General features: G+C 36.3%; 1 protein-coding gene across 1 annotated transcript in view; it reads right to left on the bottom strand.

The window, feature by feature from the left end:
- Positions 1 to 19,849, bottom strand: part of LOC132092275 (tumor necrosis factor receptor superfamily member 21-like) — a 36,779-nt gene that overhangs the window by 2,717 nt on the left and 14,213 nt on the right. The window contains exons 2-4 of the mRNA XM_059498448.1: positions 14,903 to 15,545; positions 12,190 to 12,711; positions 5,644 to 5,909 (exon numbers count right to left, since the gene is read on the bottom strand). Coding sequence (XP_059354431.1) covers positions 5,644 to 5,909; positions 12,190 to 12,711; positions 14,903 to 15,545 — 1,431 coding nt within the window. The remainder of the gene's footprint in view (positions 1 to 5,643; positions 5,910 to 12,189; positions 12,712 to 14,902; positions 15,546 to 19,849) is intronic.

The raw sequence follows: 19,849 nt of genomic DNA, 5'->3' as shown, positions 1-19,849 counted from the left end.
CTTTGTAGCCCTCGATCACCCACATGAGTCATTTCCCTGTCACCCTTTGCGTCAGGGGAGAACAAATGAAATAGCCAGAAATTAACTGACCACAAAGCCCATGGTCTGTGTTACAGTCACAAAACCCCCTCCCCTGTCTGTGTGCAAAGCATACTTGTAGTGTGTTGGAACATTAATGGTGCATTTCCAAGAACGAGTCACTTTACAGGAAGTCTGTACAGTCCAGATTTTATTATCACAGTCTGGTACTGTTCTTTAGTCTGTATTGGATACTAAAGGCAAATATGAACACCATTTTAGCAAGCTATGCATTTTAAGTGACCTTATCCACAAAACATGCCCAGTATAATCCATATGCAGGCCCTATTTTCGCTCCTTATTTTCTTTATTCCATCAATCCAATTTTATATACAAATGTAAAATATATCCACATCATTACTGTAACATTACACTAAAAGTTATAAATTTTTGTTTGTTTTTTCATATCATCATCAAGAATGTATTAACGAAAGATATATAAATATAATAGAATATATAATAAGTAACAGCATAACATACAACAACAATCTTTCAGTTTAATATTTAACAAAAATTCTACCATTTAAACTGTTAAATAAAAACTTTGCTTAGAAACAAAGGCAGTAAAATATGTGTAATACTTATATTGGTGACTCTTCAACTGTAAAATATATATATATATATATATATATATATATATATAAAATATATATATATATATATTTCCCAATCTGGGAATCACCAGAGCTTTCTTATATATATATATAAGAAAGCTCTGGTGATTCCCAGATTGGGAAATCCTGACATAAGCTATTAAAGGAAGCCTATAATAGCCTGGGCAGGTATTCAAACTTCAGAAGTGAAACATCTAAATTATAGGAAGGACGTAAACCACTCCATTTCCGGGAAAGTTTCCCTTAGAGTCAGCAGTGAATAATCAATGCCACATAGAAAAGCAGACCATTACTCTAAGAGGCCTGGTGAGATATCACATTTAATTATTCATTAGTCACCACACACAGAGAAAAACAGCTCTGAACTCAAAGACACCACCTATGCAACACAACAGGCAACACAAGAGGTCGAGTTCACATAGGAATAATGAAGCATTAAAGGCCACAGACATTTCTCTGTCCTTTCATTTTTTGTGCTATTGCAAAAGTGCAAACAGTTCCAGGAAATCTAGTATTTTCATTGAACAGTTAGTAAATGATCCAAATTCAATAGAGGTAATTTATGCAATGTGATTAATGCGTTTATGAATTTTCCTTTGACTTTAGAAATAGACAGTAATAACTAAGCTAACATAAGGCCACTCCACACATGAGTGCTGAAAGGAAGTAAGTGTGCTGCAGCACAGGCAAGATACAAATATAGCACATATACACATGCACATATATACACATACATACATATATACATATATATATACATACATATATATATATATATATATATATATATATATATATATATATACACACACACATACACAGAGTCAGTAGTTTTATATATATATATATTTTTTAAAACAAGTCTTTTATGCTCATCAAGGTTGCATTTATTTGATCAAAAATACAGTAAAAAAAATATTATTACAAAATATTATGTGCAATATTATTACAATTTAAAATTGTAATAATATTGAGTTTCGAGTTTCCCAAAAGATTTGAAGCCTAAGGAGTTCATAAAAACGATTGTACCACTGATCTTAATTTTACGGTCTGTTTCCCAAAAGCATCGTAACTTAAGTAGCACTTGAAAATCATCGTAGATCTACGAGTGCTCTGGAGTAATCGTTAAGCCCTAAGTGCATCGTAAGAAGACCGATTTATGCAGTCACCTGCAGGACAATCGGCAGATTCAAGTACAATGTGATTATAATTTAAGATTTGATTGTGCTTTATTGTACAATTTATGACTAAATTTCTTTATTTTTTTATTAATTTATAAATGAAATAATTAAAAGGGGCGGAACAAATTTGAAATAAACATCTAAATTAAATGACTGTAAAAAAAAAAATGAATAAAAGTAGTAATGTAGGAAATTCTTCAAAGACTGAGGGAAAAAAAAAAATATGTCAATGTCTTGCTGAAGTGCACGAAAACAGCTGTGTATTGGACCCAGAAATAACGTCTCCCTCGCTCTCGCTCTCTATACTGTATATAATGTACATTATATATTATGTAAAGTATAATACTAATTGCAGTACACTATAATATAATATTGTATTGTATTATAGTTATTATATCCAAGTTGTCTGTCTGGAACGTAGCATTAGGTTAACGTCAATAAACGATTGTGTACTACAATTACGAGCCATTCTATAAGGTAACATTTCAGCACTTGACAGACGGAGAGCGACTCCTAAGTAGCACTTAAAGCACAGCTAGGTGTGATTGCTTTACGTGCATTGTTGGGAAAGGCACATGAAACAATAACGAATCATTATTGGTAAACCCGGCACAGATTCTTTGATGAAAAGAAAGTTTAAATGAACAGCATTTATTTCCAAGATAATATTTTTTGTAACAATATAAGTATTTACGGTCACTTTTGATCAATTAAATGCATCCTTGCTGAATAATATTATTAATTTCTTTAAAACCCAGTCCTTTGAATTGTAGAATGTACGTACACATAGCCAGAGCCCATATCATTTTGTATTAAAACTGACTAATATAAAAAGGCTTCCCTATCTAGGGTCCAGTGTCAACGACACTGACAAACACATTATTCTAATCACAGAGTCTACTGTTCATGCATGTCACGGAAGGAAGGGTGGGTGTATACCCAAATATCTTCTCTATTCACATTCAGCAGACAAGCTGTTGGCAAAAGTTTGAAAGCAAAACGTGGGACCCAGCAGGAACACAGTGCCGTCACCCACCCGGATACAAGCCACATGTGGAAAGTGTGTCACTCCTGCACTGATCTTATTACCCGCAGCTAACACTGCTCCAGACTCAACAAGACCACCTAGCACACAGAGCATGGTCCACATCTGACTACAGACAGCTTGAAAAGAGAACTTTTTACATTATGCATAAAAAAAGATATATACCTGTATATAATTTCAAGAGAAAGAAAAGTTGTTGTTTCATTGTTTCTACTTTATGATTTGGAAAAATGCAATATTCAAATAGTAGCACAGGACAATGCTGATGGCAGCTTTCAGAAGGCGTCTAAATGTTCTGGGGTTGCTTGGCTGGTGTCCATAACAAGTGGAGCACTGAGGTTTACTTGCATGTTAAGTCTAAGTGGTATGATTTTGTATCCTTTGTAATTCATAAAAGTGCATGTCTTTCTTCTTATAGGCAGTAAAAGAAACTAATACCATGAATCCAGGAGAAAATCTGAATGAATATGAAATAAAAAAAAAAAGTACAAGAGATCACACATTTGAAGAAATAACTCATTCTCCTTCCTTACTTTCTAGTAATTTGTAAACAAGGACAAGCATACCTAAATCCAAATGTCCTAATGGTTTTGAGAAACATTTAATCTGATACGAATGTCTTTCTCTTTCTTACTATGTGTAATTCATTCACCTGACACTGTGGCGCATGGGATACATGTGATTTTATCTAGAAACATGTGACTCTGATGAATGGTGCTTGGTCTATGATAATGATGCTTTATCCTCTTTTCTGTACCATTTTCATTCAGCATTGCTAATTCAATATCAGTTCTTGTAAGCATCATTATGTTTTTGCTCAGATAAAGAGAAAATGTCCAGGTCCATTCTCACGTTCTGTGGTTCACAGCTTTTAAAGGGATGTTCATCCCAAAAATAAAAGTCCTGTCATTATTTACTCACCCTCATGTTGTTAAAAACCTTGTATGACTTTCTTTCAGCAGCTGAATACAAAGGTGGACTGAAAAGAGTGAATAAAACAAAAAATAATAATAATAAAATGTAATTTAATTTATTTTAATAGATTGCAAGATTCCAAATAATAAAGTAGAAAAAATGGCTATGTCCAACAAAATTTTGGGACCAATTGTTGGTTAGTAGAACTTATTTTTGCTATCATTAAAAAAAACAACAACAATATTTTACAAATATTTTCACAAAAGGAATCAGAGAAAATGGTAATTTTTCTTTTTCCATACAATGAAAGTTAATGAAAGGTACTGTAAAGCATAAAGATTGTCCCTTATTAAATTCCTCCATATTGCTGTTGTTCTCAAGCAATAAACATCAAATGAATAAAATAAAAAAACTATTCTTGTAAATCGTTAAAAAAGAATTAAATACAATAAAATAAATTGGAACTACATTTCACTGGCAATGTTGGTTAGTCGTAACTGATAACTTACATTTCCTGTAATTATATATATAAAATATTTAATGGTTTTAAGAAATCTTTTTAATGTTAATTTATAGGTGAATTACTAATTTAAACATGCAGATTTATAAACAAAGCATGAGGACATATGAAAAGAACAGGTGAACAGGACATGCTCTGCAGAGAGATGACTTTGTTCAACCTTCACAAACGTACGTTAAGTGAAAGTCAACAACCGCACTGGCAATTATGCGATTATGAGATGCCGTTGACAGGCAGACATATAAATAAGTTTTATCTCAATTTATCTTGGTCATATCAGTGGCATCAAAATTAGTCCAAAAGCCTTAACTTCACAATCTACCATGACCTTGAGACAAGGACAGAGTAAATAATGTGGTCTTTATACAATCTGAACACAGGAAAGGCTTGAAAATGAAAGTTGATGAATGATCCTTCATCCCCGGCAGCCTGTCAGGCTTTTGTGATTAGTAATGCAGCTCAGTGGGATGCAGCCAGGAGTCATGATGCACTCATGTGGTTTGTTTACACTTCTGCACATGTATTATCCAAGTACAGAGTTATTAGACCTAGGGAGTGTGTGTTGTGTAAGACTATATACACATGACTACTTGATCCATTATTGTGGCCTAACTAATACATTAGCTTGTGGCTTAACCATGACAGAACAAATCTGATGTTTTTTTTAATATACAACAATACAAACACTTAGACTATATATAGTGTAAACCATTAAAAAAAATCTTATTTGTATTATTTTATTAATAAAAACTATTTTTAAATTGTTTTTTTGTTTGTTTTTTAAACAAACCCCTAAATATGATTATTAAAGACCCAAAACCCAGTTAACACTGTGAAAAATTCATAAGATAAATGTGTAAAATATTTGCTAAATATTTAGTTGTATATAAAATATACAGTAGTACTGTACTGTTTGATGCATTATTTATTTAAATCAAAATGTATTTATTTACTTATCAATTTAATTATGTTAAATATGTATTTTATCAATTTTAATCATATTTATTAAAATGTTAACTTTAATTGTTTATTTAGTTATTTATTATTTATTTTAACTTAATATAATAATTTACTATTCATTTTAATACATTTGGTTTCATTTGAATTATTTTTGTTTATTTTACCAAAATGTATTAGTTTATTTAGATTAATATTTATTTATTTGAATTTTTTTTGCATTGCCAGGGTCCCTGGCCTAATGGATGGCTCCATGTTCCAGACACATGACCAGCTGAAAATAACAGCTGTAACTGAAAACTTCATTCATCAACCTAAAACCTAGTCGCTCACCTGAGGATTGTCTTCCATGACACTTCGTATCTTGTCCACCACGTCAATGCGGCGTTGGCTGTGAAGGGCATTGATCAGCTTGGCCAGGTTGGCGTCATTGTCGCGTATGGTCCAGTGCTGCAGAGCAGCGTATGCCCTCTCGTGATCAGCCGAGTAGCCATTGGAAAAGGCGGCCACCTCTCGCTCGCTGGCTCTGGCCAGAGACTTATACATGTCAATCCACTGACTGCCAATCTGTGCTGCCACCAGCTTCAAGATGTCAACACCTAGAATATGAGAGGAAAGGTCAATCATATGTTTTTCTACTGTAAACTATAGTTTGAGCCTCAACAAGAACAACACTCTCAAGGAATTACCTTTGACAACCTGTACTGATATATTACAGTGCAGAATGCCATTATTGTTGGGAGGTAGCATGTTTTTGTGTAATTAATACTTTAAAATGCATTGCACTGAAGACTGGCATAATGACTACAGAAATTCTGAGATATTTCATAACATTATTGTTTTTGCTGTATTTTTGATCGAATATATATATATATTTTTCAAAATTATTTATAACAATCTTACCAACCCCAAACTTTTGAATGCTAGTGTATGCATTGCCTTTTGTGTCTGCAGTATCAAAAATCATTCATGTATCTTGTAAATGATGTGCTGTTGGCGTAATGTAGTGTAGACACAGTAAGCGAATGGAATCATACAGTGCAGAAGGGCAGAGCTCTAGGGTTACAGTAAATCAGCGGCTCCTGTGGGACATGCTGCCCCATGGATAAGGTCATATGAAAGACCTAGATTGATTGCAGTGTTTATATACTTTGGTATAGAGTGACAGTTGCTTCCTAGGGAATCCTTCTAAGAGTGGACCCCTGAAGCAAACCCAGGGAAACATGAGTGTAATGTAACTCATATTTAACTCTTTAATTATATACCCATATGCTGTGTGTTGCATATTTCCACTTGATACTTATTTGTGTTTGTTATTGATCATACACCGGGTGAGGGATCTGAATGTATTAAACTTAAATCATGTGTTACTCATCTCAAACTTTTTGTGCTATAGGCTAGTCAAGAATGAGATCATTTGTTATTATGTAAAAAAAAAACATTAGTTACATTAGTTGTAAATAGAAAATCTGTAAAAGGCAACAACTTTTTTTATTTTTTTTTTAAACTTAACATTTTAAAATGTGAAATAGTAACACTGCAATTTATTACAGTTTCTGAAAAACTCTGAAATTCTGAAGCTTGTTTTCTAAGAGACTGTTGTCAAAGTACAAGATAACCCGATTTAAAAAAAAACACAGATCGATGAAATCCATGTTGAATTAGTCTCTACATGAGATAAACATGACAGAGTTCAGCATAACAGGATGGTTGTAGAGGACAACTACTGCTGGAAGGTATTAAAGCATCTATCTGTAAGCCAGATCGGTCTTGTTTGGGATCCATCTGTAGCAAATTCACTTGAGCTCTCTGGAGGATAGCATGCCACAGACTGCACTGCGGATCTAAAAATGCCAAGGCCTGCAGGCTGCCCATCCTCTCGCCTGTTTTTTCCAGAGGTTGCTACAGCATGACAGTGTGTTAAAGGAGGACAGGCTCTGTTTGAGTGATCTAGGCCAAAGTCAATGGGTCGCATGATGCTGTCTCTTGTCTATGATTGTACTGCGTGATGGACTTGGTTGCCCTAGTCCCGAAGGCTACTTTTATGAAATGCTGGAAAAACATGTGCCGCTACTATCTGAATGTACAGCGTGCTCACAAATGTTTCCAGGCTTGTATGTGCTTCATACAGCAAGTACAATGTTATTCCTAAACTCTTAAAATAATGTGACTTGAATTTTTGTTGTTATTTAATATTATATAATGTTTTTTTTATTTGTCCAATTAGGTGTATGCAGTAAATCTATGTATTTATATTGCATATAATATATTATATATACATAAAGATACATTCAAGGCAGACGTACATACATACATACATACATTCATACATACTTACATAGAGAGAGAGAGAGAGAGAGAGAGAGAGAGAGAGAGAGAGAGAGAGAGAATTTATTATTAACATTTCAATTAAGTGCTGTTAAGTGTTTCCACAAAAATATTTAGCAGTAGTACAAATTTCAACACTGATAAACAATAAGAACAAGGAGAAGAAAAAAACATGGTCGTAGTGTCCGTGACATCACCCATAGGTTTTTATGAAACCAAAAGCGGGCCGTCGCACTCTTGGCAGCGCCAAGTTACAATGTAGTTTTTTTTAAACTACATTGTTACAAATTATTTTTAGTTTTTCTACTTAAAAATTTGACATTTATTTTAATGTTACTTGCCCTTTTTGGTGAAATTGACTAGCAATTTCTAAGTCAAAAAAATCTATTTTCAGTATTTCATTGTCACATGAGATGTATTTGAGACACATACTAGATGTAAGTGGCTGACCACTTGTGATCGGACCACTATATGCATCTTAATAACAGCAGTTAATAGGGTACATACAAAAGGCATTACCGTATTTTTGGGACTATAAGTCGAACCTGAGTATAAGTCGCATCAGTCCAAAAATACGTCATGATGAGGAAAAAAACATATACAAGTCGCACTGGACTATAAGTCGCATTCATTTAAAACCAAGAACCAAGAGAAAACATTACCGTCTACAGCCGCGAGAGGGCGCTCTATGCTGCTCCAAAGTTCTCCTGTAGTCTACACTGAGCAGCATAGAGTGCCCTCTCGCGGCTGTAGACGGTAAAGTTCTCTCTTGGTTCATTTCTCTCGGTTCATGTCAAATTAATTTTGATAAATAAGTCGCACCTGACTATAAGTCGCAGGACCAGCCAAACTATGAAAAAAAGTGCGACTTATAGTCCGGAAACTACGGTATGTAAAAGTGGAGAAATACCTCATGGCTCATTTTCATGTATGAAGACAACAGCTTATCAACCACAGCCGTTTACAATAAAACAAAGCTTTAACGTCTTCCTATGAGAAATCAATGAGATAGCAAACCAGCTGCAACAGGTCTAGGTTGGCTGCAAAACAATAGAATCCTCAAAGGGAGACAGAACTTCCCCTTTTAGTGAGTCGCCGTGGTGGCTTTGTGGGAATGTCTCACAGCAACGCAGTCATCCCATAAATCCCTGACACCTCATACACTGTACCAGCCGTAATAATTACAACTTCCCCACTATAACAATGCAACTTTTGCCTGATGAAGACCAGGGGAGGCTCACTTGCAAGGGGATCCTACAAGCTTCCCCCGAGTTTCTCTGACTCCTAAACAAAATGCTGGCAGATTAGAGCTCAAACATGAGGTTCCTAATCATCTCTTATAAAAGCCGCAGCCCACCCTTGTTCTGGGCAGTGGGATTTATAGATAACACCTATTGCAGAGGTTGTTATATGAGGCGTACATGCGGGTGGTTCTACGTCTTTGATCTTCGCTATTGCGTGCTTTGTTATACCTCCAATGAAAGAATTCATTATTTGTACGATCACTCCTTCATCTTTATATATGTTTCCCATGCGGCCCTTTATGGCCATTGTTTTACTAATGTAGTTAACAGACACACATGCACTTCAATTGCACACCTTGAATGCATTAGGGAAATGTTTTGAGTTGTGTTCCCGGAGGCAACCGGCTGTGTAAAGGTTACCTGTGCTTTCTAACATGAAATCGAGGGGGCTCTACGATCTCAGTTGAACACAAAAGGTCTGCGTGCAATAAATTCTTTGCTTGCCAAAGTCAAAAAAAAAAGCACTTGGATTTGTGTACCTGTTGGAAGTGTTTAACTTTTTGTTTAACTTTGATGATAATGAGCAGGTCATTGATTCTCCCTTTCCTTGATATTCCACTAATTTCGAGGGCAAAGAGAATTGAAGATGAACACCGAGCCGAAACAGATATCGAATGTATGATTGACTCGTTCTCTAGTCAAGATCCAGTTGCACTGGTTTTCGGATCACCAGTAGTGATGGGAAGTTCGGTTCTTTTCCACGAACCAGTTCTTCCGGACATTTCGATTCAATAAACCGGTTGAAGAAAACGGTTCACCGGTTCTTTTGCACTCAACGTAAATGGCGTCATTGGCGATGATTGCCCTTCATTCAAGCCTTCGGTTTCTTGACTTGAAAATGAGTCAATCATTCGTTAGTTATCTGTTTCGGCTCAGTGTTCATCTTCAGTTCTCTCTTCACAGCAGTTCAGTCAGTGTACTGTTTGAGTAAATGAATTGCTCCAGGATATTGGTTTGTTTGAACTCAGAGGAAGTGTCAGCCACATTAAAAAAAGTTAACAGCTTAATTCATTTGTGGATTAATGTGTATTGGAGACGCAAACAGTTTCAAACAATTCGGTGAACTGGTTCAAGACGATCTGGTTACATCGAGTGATTCGTTCGCAAACCGGATATCACTAAACTGCAGTGTTTTGAACTCGCTCACAACAGACACGGAAGAGAAGACAATGATGAAAAAGGGAATACTTTTTGCTATTTTTGGACCAAAATGTATTTTCGAAGACCCTCTGATGTCACATGGACTACTTTGATGATGTTTTTCTTACCTTTCTGGACATGGACAGTATACCATACACACAGTTTCAATGGAGGGACTGAGAGCTCTCTGATTAAATCAAAAATATCTTAAACTGTGTTCCGAAGATAAACGGAGGTCTTACGGGTTTGGAACGACATGAGGGTGAGTCATTAATGACATAATTTTCATTTTTCGGTGAACTAACCCTTTAAGGTGCGGCCAAATTTATTGAGAACAAAAGGTTTTCCCACACAGATTTTTCATCGGGATCAGTTGGTCATGCAAATTGTATGCTTTGACTAAAAGAAAGCTGCTTGGTTTGAAAGTGACTTCTATGTGAACTATGATTCATACTTCACTACACTATTGACAACAGACAATTTTTGCACATAAAATTTTGTTAATATGTCCACACCTTTATGGGTGGTTGCTAGGTGGTTTCTTAATACCCTAAAGTCAAAACAGCCCAGCTGAAAGTCTCTATAATATTCCATTTCCATTTGTGAGTGTAAGACATATTTAGTCATTTTATTATTCATTTTATCATAAAATGTAAATCAGAATACTTGTACCTCTCCTCAGCAAACCACACAATATAAAGTACCAGTCACACCTCTAGCACAAACGGTGTGGAATAAATGACAGTGTTTGCTCAAGGGTGAGGTTCCAGCACAATATACAGAGGAACCCTGAATTCAGACGTCTCATGACACATAAGGAAGTCCCTCCTCTCATCTCCCACAAAGGCTATGTCTGCTGATAAACTCCTCTAGCTCTCAAACCACAAAGAACTGGAATAATCTGGTTCCAACCGCTCAAGTAGAATCAGACACACACAGGCGGATATCTGAGGCTAACATAAGCCGTTGCCCATCGCCACAGTCCTGATTAACCTAGCAGCCTCTGATGCATAGTAACAACAAGGTTAAAGGGCAAAGACTGTGAAATAATTAATAAAAGAGAAAGAAAGAGAAACTCCAGAGATGTAAACCAAAGGCTACAAGGAGCAGAATGAGAAAGAGATCAGGTTCTGTTTGATTGTGTGACTGACAGGAAACGAGAGAGGTGATCTTGATATTGGTCTTGCTTATGTAACTTGCTTGTTGAAGTTCTCAATACGATACACACTGGTGTGATGACAGATCCACAGATGCTCTAGTGCATTGGAATTTTACTGTGCCACTTTTTAGATTGCAAAGTGCTGGGTCATCCATATAGCATTAACACTTTTTCATAAATCCATAAATGCCATTCGTCAATCTAGTTCTAGGTGAAGCATGTAAAGTCTGCACAAGTTTCCCTATTTGAGGACACTCCGCCTGCCTGCCATTGGTCAGCCAAACAGGCAGCCATGCCTCAAAATCACATTACTGGTTGAATCATTGTTGCAAAGCTGGGCTGGTCGGGATTTCTCAAACAAACAGAGCCATGTTTTGAATCCAACACAGTGTATACAATTTTCTGGCAAAATCAATCTACGAATGATTTACTTTCAGATAAGCTGGGATAGGAGAAAGTATTTTAACATAGAAAAAATACACACTTCACCTTAAGTTATTTGGTTGAATAACTTCATAGTGTAAAGTTGAATTTACATTAGCATTTATAAGAATTATATACCCAAAAGGTTAAAAAAATTGGCTAAATTAACATCATTTTGCATTGTAATTTATTTTTAATTACAGTTTAGGCCGATTTTTCTAATTGTTTGGAATGGTCATTTTAATCATAATGAAAGATTACTAAAATAAATAAATAAAATAAAATTTGAAATAAGACTTAATCTAATTTGTGATGGAGCCCCTAAGAGGACATGGTGATTATATTATTTTTCAGTGATATGTTCTCTTGCCGAAACATTGCATTCCCTCAAGAAACTTTGAGTTTGCTCCCAAAAGCACTGAAATATAGTTTTTGCTCCCATCTCATATTATTTCCATCACAAATGTTTTGTGCGCAAACACAAAACACTAAATATAACTATAAAAATACACACATTTAACTCACCCTGTCCATTTGAGTAGTAGATCCACCTCTCCTTTTTCTGCACTGGAGAGCTGGGTTTCTTGTGGATGGCTTTCTCCATGATGCTGCTGGGATCCTGTCTGGGACCCTTCTTCAGCACCCGGGAACTGCGCTTTACGCTGCACACCACGATCACTACCAGCACCAGCAGAAGCAGCAGGACAATCATCCAAGGCAGGTGCTCATTGATGTCAAAGTGCTTGTGTGTGCTAGGCCTCGGCGCTCCCCTGCGGATGGGCCGGTAGCCAGAAACCTGAGCCTTGCCCTCAGACAGAGTTTTCATGGCCTGTTGGTTGGCAAGCTGGGGGTCTTGTGATAAGGAAAGCTTATTTTGCAATTTAGCGAAGTCCTGAGTTGCAGCTTTTAGTCCACCATCCTCATCACTAGCTTTGGAGGAACATGTGGTTGTGGGAATGTAGTCAGCATCGAGGGCCGTGTCTGTGCTACTGAGGGCCGCCCCTGCTACATCCTGACTCTCTGCAGCTGGTGAAACTGCAGTGCTTGCTGTGGGCAGAGTGGATCATATAATTGCAGACAAAAACAGAGAGACAGAGAGAGAGAATTAAATACAGTCCTAATGATGAGCTTATCCTAGACAACAAAACAGAAGGGAGAGTATCTAAAACTTTAATCCAGCATCAAGCTGGTATGTGTTGATAGCAAAGTGGAGCTGTGCTGCACAACCAACATAATCTCACATGGATTTCTCATCTTAACTGCTCAGATTTGACCCAAAAAAAATAAAGTCAATGCAAACTGAGGAATCAGAAATATTTTGCATTATTTCTACATACATACTACTGTTCAAGAGTTTGGGGTCAGTACGTTTCTTTTAAAGAAATCAACACTTTTATTTATGCATTCATGCACTCTTGTTGAGCACAAGAGTCTTCTTTTGAAAAACATTAAAATAATCTTACCGAACATTAAATTCTTAAATGGTAGTGTTAAATAACTTCAAAAAGGTGTTAAATAACTTCATTTATTATTGACATTATTTTTACTATTATTAATAAGAATAATATAATCAGAAGAATTATTATTTACACAGTAAGCTATAGAAACAAGTAGTGTTCGACCGATATTGTTTTTCTGACAGCCGATGCAGATATCTTGGAAAGTTTTTTTATTAATAGTTAAGAAATTTGAAACCATTTGACAATGGATTAAAAAATAAACATGTAAAATAAACATACTTATACTTTACATGACAAAGTATTTTTCACAAATAAATAAATATTTAATTAAAATATAATTAAAAAGGAAGTAAACACTGCAACCAAAAGGGCACACAGTATTCTGGGAAGTTTGTGTGCATTGGGAATCATATTTTTCAAATAAAGCCAGGGTAACCCTCATTTTACATACAGCACACAGAGAAAATGACATGAATATGACAGTGGGCAAATGCATAAAGCGCAGCATGATTTTAAAGTTTAAAGCATTCAATTCACATGGATTGATCGTCACACAGAGAACACACGATCATGCTGGATAAAAATGCACACTTCTCACAGCTGGATTCGACTAAGTTTGCAAGGTTTGTGAAATGAAACGTTCATTAGCCATTCAAAGATTTGCTTAAATTATATAAATGTGTATAAACTTAATGCTGACGGCAAACGAGAAAGTATTAAAATGTTTGCCTTTCTATTACTAATAATATAAAAGCAATCGTTGTAATACTTTTTGTTACAATAACTGTGACAATAACTCCTTCGTTTAACCGTTCTATCTGATTATTAGACAATTCTATCCATATTAGACAGAACTGTTAATGACGACAGCGAACAAGAGGGAGAATGTGAGCACTGCGTGCTCAGGCACTGCCGTTCTCAGCGCCGTCAAAATAATAGTCCAGACTCGACCACATCGGCCAAGCAGAGAAACTTATCGGCCGATGCCGTTATTTGAAAAATACCAAGTATCGGCCAATATATCAGCATCGGTGATATATTGGTCAATCATTAGAAACAAGTGGGAAATTTAAAAAAAGCTATTGCTGATAAAAATCTACACCTGTACAGGCCTACGTACGTGTCTGTCTACGTGTCTGTCTGTCTGTCTTTCTATCTACGTGTCTGTCTGTCTATCTAAGTGTCTGTCTGTCTGTCTGTCTGTCTGTCTATCTACGTGTCTGTCTGTCTGTCTATCTACGTGTCTGTCTGTCTGTCTATCTACGTGTCTGTCTGTCTGTCTATCTACGTGTCTGTCTGTCTGTCTATCTACGTGTCTGTCTGTCTGTCTATCTACGTGTCTGTCTGTCTGTCTATCTACGTGTCTGTCTGTCTATCTACGTGTCTGTCTGTCTGTCTGTCTATCTACGTGTCTGTCTGTCTGTCTGTCTATCTACGTGTCTGTCTGTCTGTCTATCTACGAGTCTGTCTGTCTGTCTGTCTATCTACGAGTCTGTCTGTCTATCTATGTGTCTGTCTGTCTGTCCGTCTATCTATGTGTCTGTCTGTCTGTCCGTCTATCTATGTGTCTGTCTGTCTGTCTGTCTGTCTGTCTATCTACGTGTCTGTCTGTCTGTCTGTCTGTCTGTCTATCTACGAGTCTGTCTGTCTATCTATGTGTCTGTCTGTCTGTTTAGAGTCTGTCTGTTTATCTATCTATCTAACGTCAGTGCATCTAGTTAACTAAGTGCACTCTATTCAATAAGGAAAAGCTCTACACTGAGCTTCTTCACTCTCACCTCTGTATGCTGACTCAGTGCTGGAAACCGTGGAAACGGAGGCCTCTCCAAGTAGGACATAGACCGAACTGGCTGGAGTTGGCCCACACACACTATCTGTCTTTTCTGTGCCTTTGATCAGCAGGGTTAAGCCCAGAGATGAGCAATCTGTGTGAGATTGGCACCTCAGAACATCTGATGCCACATCAGAGAAGGTGCCACGCTGACATGACCGGCAGCGCACATCCTCTGTCTCACTCCCTCGCTTTCGGACGCCCCACCCCGGTGGACATAATGAGTATCGCTGACACTTTCCACCCTTGGAGAAGTTGCCTGGTGGACACATGCACAATCGATCGGTGGTGGACGTGCAGGGAGTTTTCTCGACAAATGAGGCTTGGCAGCGTCTTTGACAGCGGTGGCACTGATGAACACCATTCTCACCCCGGGTGAAGGTGCCATCCGGACAGGGGCTGCATTCCCGTACACTGGCTTCTGTGCAGTGGGAGGACACGTAGGTGCCTGCCGGACACTTGTCGCACTCCAGCTTGTTACCAGTGGTGGGGTCGATGTGATGGTAGTGTCGAGGAGACAAGGACTTCTCTGTGGTCGGGCTGGGGGTCAGTGTGTGGGTTAAGACGTCACTGACCACAGTGATCAGCAGCTAACAGCAATGAAAGAACAACAAGAAGACTGTTATGCAATGACAATACAAACAATCAAAACACAAACTAAATGTCTATTTAGCATAAATGACCACTGTGTCATCGGTTTGTATTGGAAGAAGAGTCAACAATATAATGATAAAGAAAACCAATGATTCTAGAAAGTTATTTCAATTGTTTGATTGCTACATATTCATGTCTTTTCTACAACTAAAAGACAAAGTTTGACATTTCAAATGACATAAACACCAGTGGAAGTCACTAATTCAAGAAAATGAGCCATCAGTCATTTAAAGTGGTGATGAAATGGAAGTAGCAACAGATGTTTTCTTTGAAGTACATCCAAGTAAAATGAGTTATTGAAAAATAAAATGCAGGGTGGGGCAGGTTTATATGGAGCATCATAATAGAATTTTGTCATTTCATAGAAAAAAAAAGTCAAGGTAAAAAAATGTAAAAAATTATGCGAAAGGATCAATGAATGTATTTAGAAAATAGATTGATTTCCATTTCATGCTAACCATTTTATTTGAAATAAGACAAAGAAAACACGGTTTAATATTGTTCATCATCTGCACTGTTGCTACTGCTCAATTGGTAGAGCATTGCTTATGAAGCGCAAGTTTGGGGGTTCGATTCCCCGGGAACACATGATAGGTAAAAATTGATAACCTGAATGCACTGTAAGTCGCTTTGGATAAAAGTGTCTGCTAAATGCATAAATTTAATTTAATTTAAATTTTTAATTGAAACAAAATAAGGCACTATATAAATAAAACAATAAATTAGACTCTATATTTGGCTGCACTATTTGTAAAGATTTGTAAAAATTCACCTTTCTCAAAAGTTGCTTTATCAAAAATGTATTTTACCTGAGGACAATGATTTTCTTTGGAACAATACTCATTTAATTTCATTATATATGGAATATATATATATATATATATATATATATATATATATATATATATATATATATATATATAAATAAAAATCAGAAAATCAGTCTCCTTTTTTGAATTTCATCAGATAACACTAAAAAAAACTGCAAAAAAACACTGATTTGCACTGTCCAGGATGAGTGGGAAGCTTTTTTTTGTTGTTGAGTTCAACTAAAGTCTGTAAAGTAACATTGTTATCATTACAATTGTTTCAACATGAGTATTTGCTATTAGCCAATAAATAGGCTATTTTTTGATAAAACAAAAGTATGTTGTCCAAAATAAATAAAATAAAAAATAAAAATTGCTTATTGGGCTTATAGAATTTGATTTATTATATCGAGAAAAACAGAATATCACCACAACCATTACTGTTAGGTAATGAGCATTTTGAAAAAATACCAAAGAGCACATCGATATCATAATATGGAGCAGATGACCTCAAGAACATTATACAGTGACATCAAAATGCTCTGGGATTGGATCAACAAGCATGTTATCTTTATCCAGCTATGTGAGCAAAATCTTAAGCAAATTTCCTCTCCAAAACACTTGTCTGCATAACATTTACACAGTCTGCAACAAATCAACCATGCAAAAACACTTTACAGAGCAACAACAGGGAACCCTGGAATGTGTTGACAGCACTCTCACAACCCGGTGACCTTCAGAATAACTTTTAATGACAAGAAGCCTGTAAAAACAGCCGCTCTAAAGTTACTACAGCTTGAATGTGCTTCATTGAAAGCCAAATTCTGATCATAACAGTCTCCCATTCCTCTGGCACATCCAGCAAAGCTGACTGTACAGCATGTTAACTGCACCTAATATTCTTTATGATGCTAGCCCACATTTTAATTCCGCACCTAAATGAGGCTTTAGCCACGACAGGCAAAAAAGTTGTCACCAAAAAAATATGATGCTGGAAAGCGCGGCGCACAAGAGCCTCGCTGCATCATCAGTTTCTATACCCAAAGCTCTATTAACTGCTGATCATGAATCCCCTGGAGTTTTATTACAGTTCCTCAACAACAGACCGCACAGAAGACTAGTTTTAAAGCACAGGAGACTAATTTCCTTGCTATTACAGGGAGTGCTAAATCAAAACAAACATTACATTTATATTCTAAAGCAAACACATACTGACATTGATGGGAACCGCGGGACGATGCCAGAGCGCTTGGGCTCGGATGAACATGTTGCTCTTCGTGAGGTGATGGGGATTGTTTTAGGATGACAGACTGAACATGAATAGCGATTAGACAAAGCTGTGCTTTCCCAGCGGCCTTAGCTCTTGAAGAGGGCCAGCATTGAGCTAACAGACGAGGGTTTGAAGTAGGGCAGCGAGAGAGAAAACAGCAACTTCACTGATGACAGGACAATGTCTGTATGCTTAGTGTGCTACTAAAGCAAAAAAAAAAGGAGTACACTGGTGTTTCACAAGTTGTTTTTTTCTTTCGACCAACTCTGGAAAGAGGAACAGGCAACCTAAGATAAAAGGAACAGTTTTTCATGCACCCTTGCTTTCTATAACCACAAGAAGGGATGTTATGTACAAAACAGTAAGATGTTACAACTCCACCTTCTCATTCCACCCTACATAGTCTAGGTTAAAAGGGCACTTGTACGAAACCCAAATTTGGAAAATTTTATGAATGCTTATAAATATGTCTTATTATGAGAGTGTTTTCACATTCTTGTGTAATGTCTCGACATTCAGAAATAAGCAGTTCTGGCACCAATTCAAAATAAACCCTTAGCCATGACTTTCAAAGTGTCACTTTCATAGAAACAGATACAAAAACATTAGTCTAAGTAGGGCTGCACGATTATGATAAAAATCATAATTGTCTATTATTTCCTTAAAATTGCGATTATTATTAAGATTATCACAATTTACATTGAAGTTTTATACCATTGTTTGATGCAACTGAATGCCGTATTTTTATATGAAAATAAACAAGCTGAAAACACTTTAACTGAAAAATGTCTATAGTAATAAGCCTCAAATGTCAACTAAATATCAGACTGGTTTCTGCTTTAAATTATATAAAAGTAAAAATATGAATGGCATTATAATGTTATACTAAAACTAAAATGAAAACAAATAAAACAATAAGAAAACAATGGAAAACCACTTAAAGGGGTCATATGATGCGATTTCAGTTTTTCCTTTTTTATTTGTGAAAGCGAAACTACGTCACACACTTGAGGTATTCAGCCAGTCACAATGCACTGGATAGCTGGCCAATGAGCATACACCTTGCTTCTCAGAATAATGATCTTTGTAAAAACCAACGTGTTTCAGAAAGGCAGGTGTAGAGGTGCAACAATAATGTACATTATGTGGAAAATAATGTGTTTTTTTAACCTTAAACTGCATAAACCCATTGCATTACACCAAATACACAAAAAAATTTCTTTTTAGCAACGTCATATGACCCCTTTAAAATAACATATCTTAAGCATGTAGAATAACATAAGTGGACTTTGAACGATTACGTAATTATGGAGTCCACAATTGTAATCGCGATTAGAAATTAGATTAATTATGCAGGCCTAATTCTAAGTGCTAAGGCATATATATTATTACCACGAAGGCAATGTGAATCAACAAAAGCCTTTTAATCTCAATTAAGAAAAAAAGGTCACTGCACGATGAGTCAGAAATTTCCTTATGCTTTTTTTCGTATTTTAAATCATAAAAATTTGTCACACAGAAACCTTGCACACTGAGTCCGATGCGTATTAATTAATACATTAAGAAAAGTACAACAGCACTAAATGGAATCTTCAATCTGTAAGGATGATTTTGTTGTCCTCTCGCTTCTTAAAAAAAGAAAAAGAAAGGAAATATTGGGTATTTCCAATACTGAGATATAGAGAGGATGAAGAGTTCCCCCTCGGGAGCAGCGGGATTATCCTAGGCGATTCAGAGTTTACTTCAGGATGTCAGTGACTCAGTTTGACACTTTTGCTAGTGATACTAGAGCCACATAATAAAAAGAAGACCACCAATTTCTGTGAATTTAGTGTGCAATGATCTATACATTGCTTTGTGCTGCGAGACGTGAAAGTAAATATAATAACAACTTCTAAATTGTTATTAATATTTCAAGATGATAGAGATATAGACAGAGATATAGACTGACATATGCATTGTAGATTTTACAAGTACTGTATTTTCGCACTTTTATTCATAGCTTGGCTGGTCCTGCAACTTATAGTCAGGTGCGACTTATTTATCAAAATTAATTTGACATGAACCGAGAGAAATGAACCAAGAGAAAACATTACCGTCTACAGTCGCCAGAGGGTGCTCTATGCTACTCCAAAGTGCTCCTGTAGTCTACACTGAGCAG

The sequence above is a fragment of the Carassius carassius genome, chromosome 18 (genome assembly GCF_963082965.1).
Source record: "Carassius carassius chromosome 18, fCarCar2.1, whole genome shotgun sequence".
Classification (NCBI taxonomy): Eukaryota; Metazoa; Chordata; class Actinopteri; order Cypriniformes; family Cyprinidae; genus Carassius; species Carassius carassius.
This window is presented reverse-complemented; position numbering and strand designations above follow the sequence as displayed.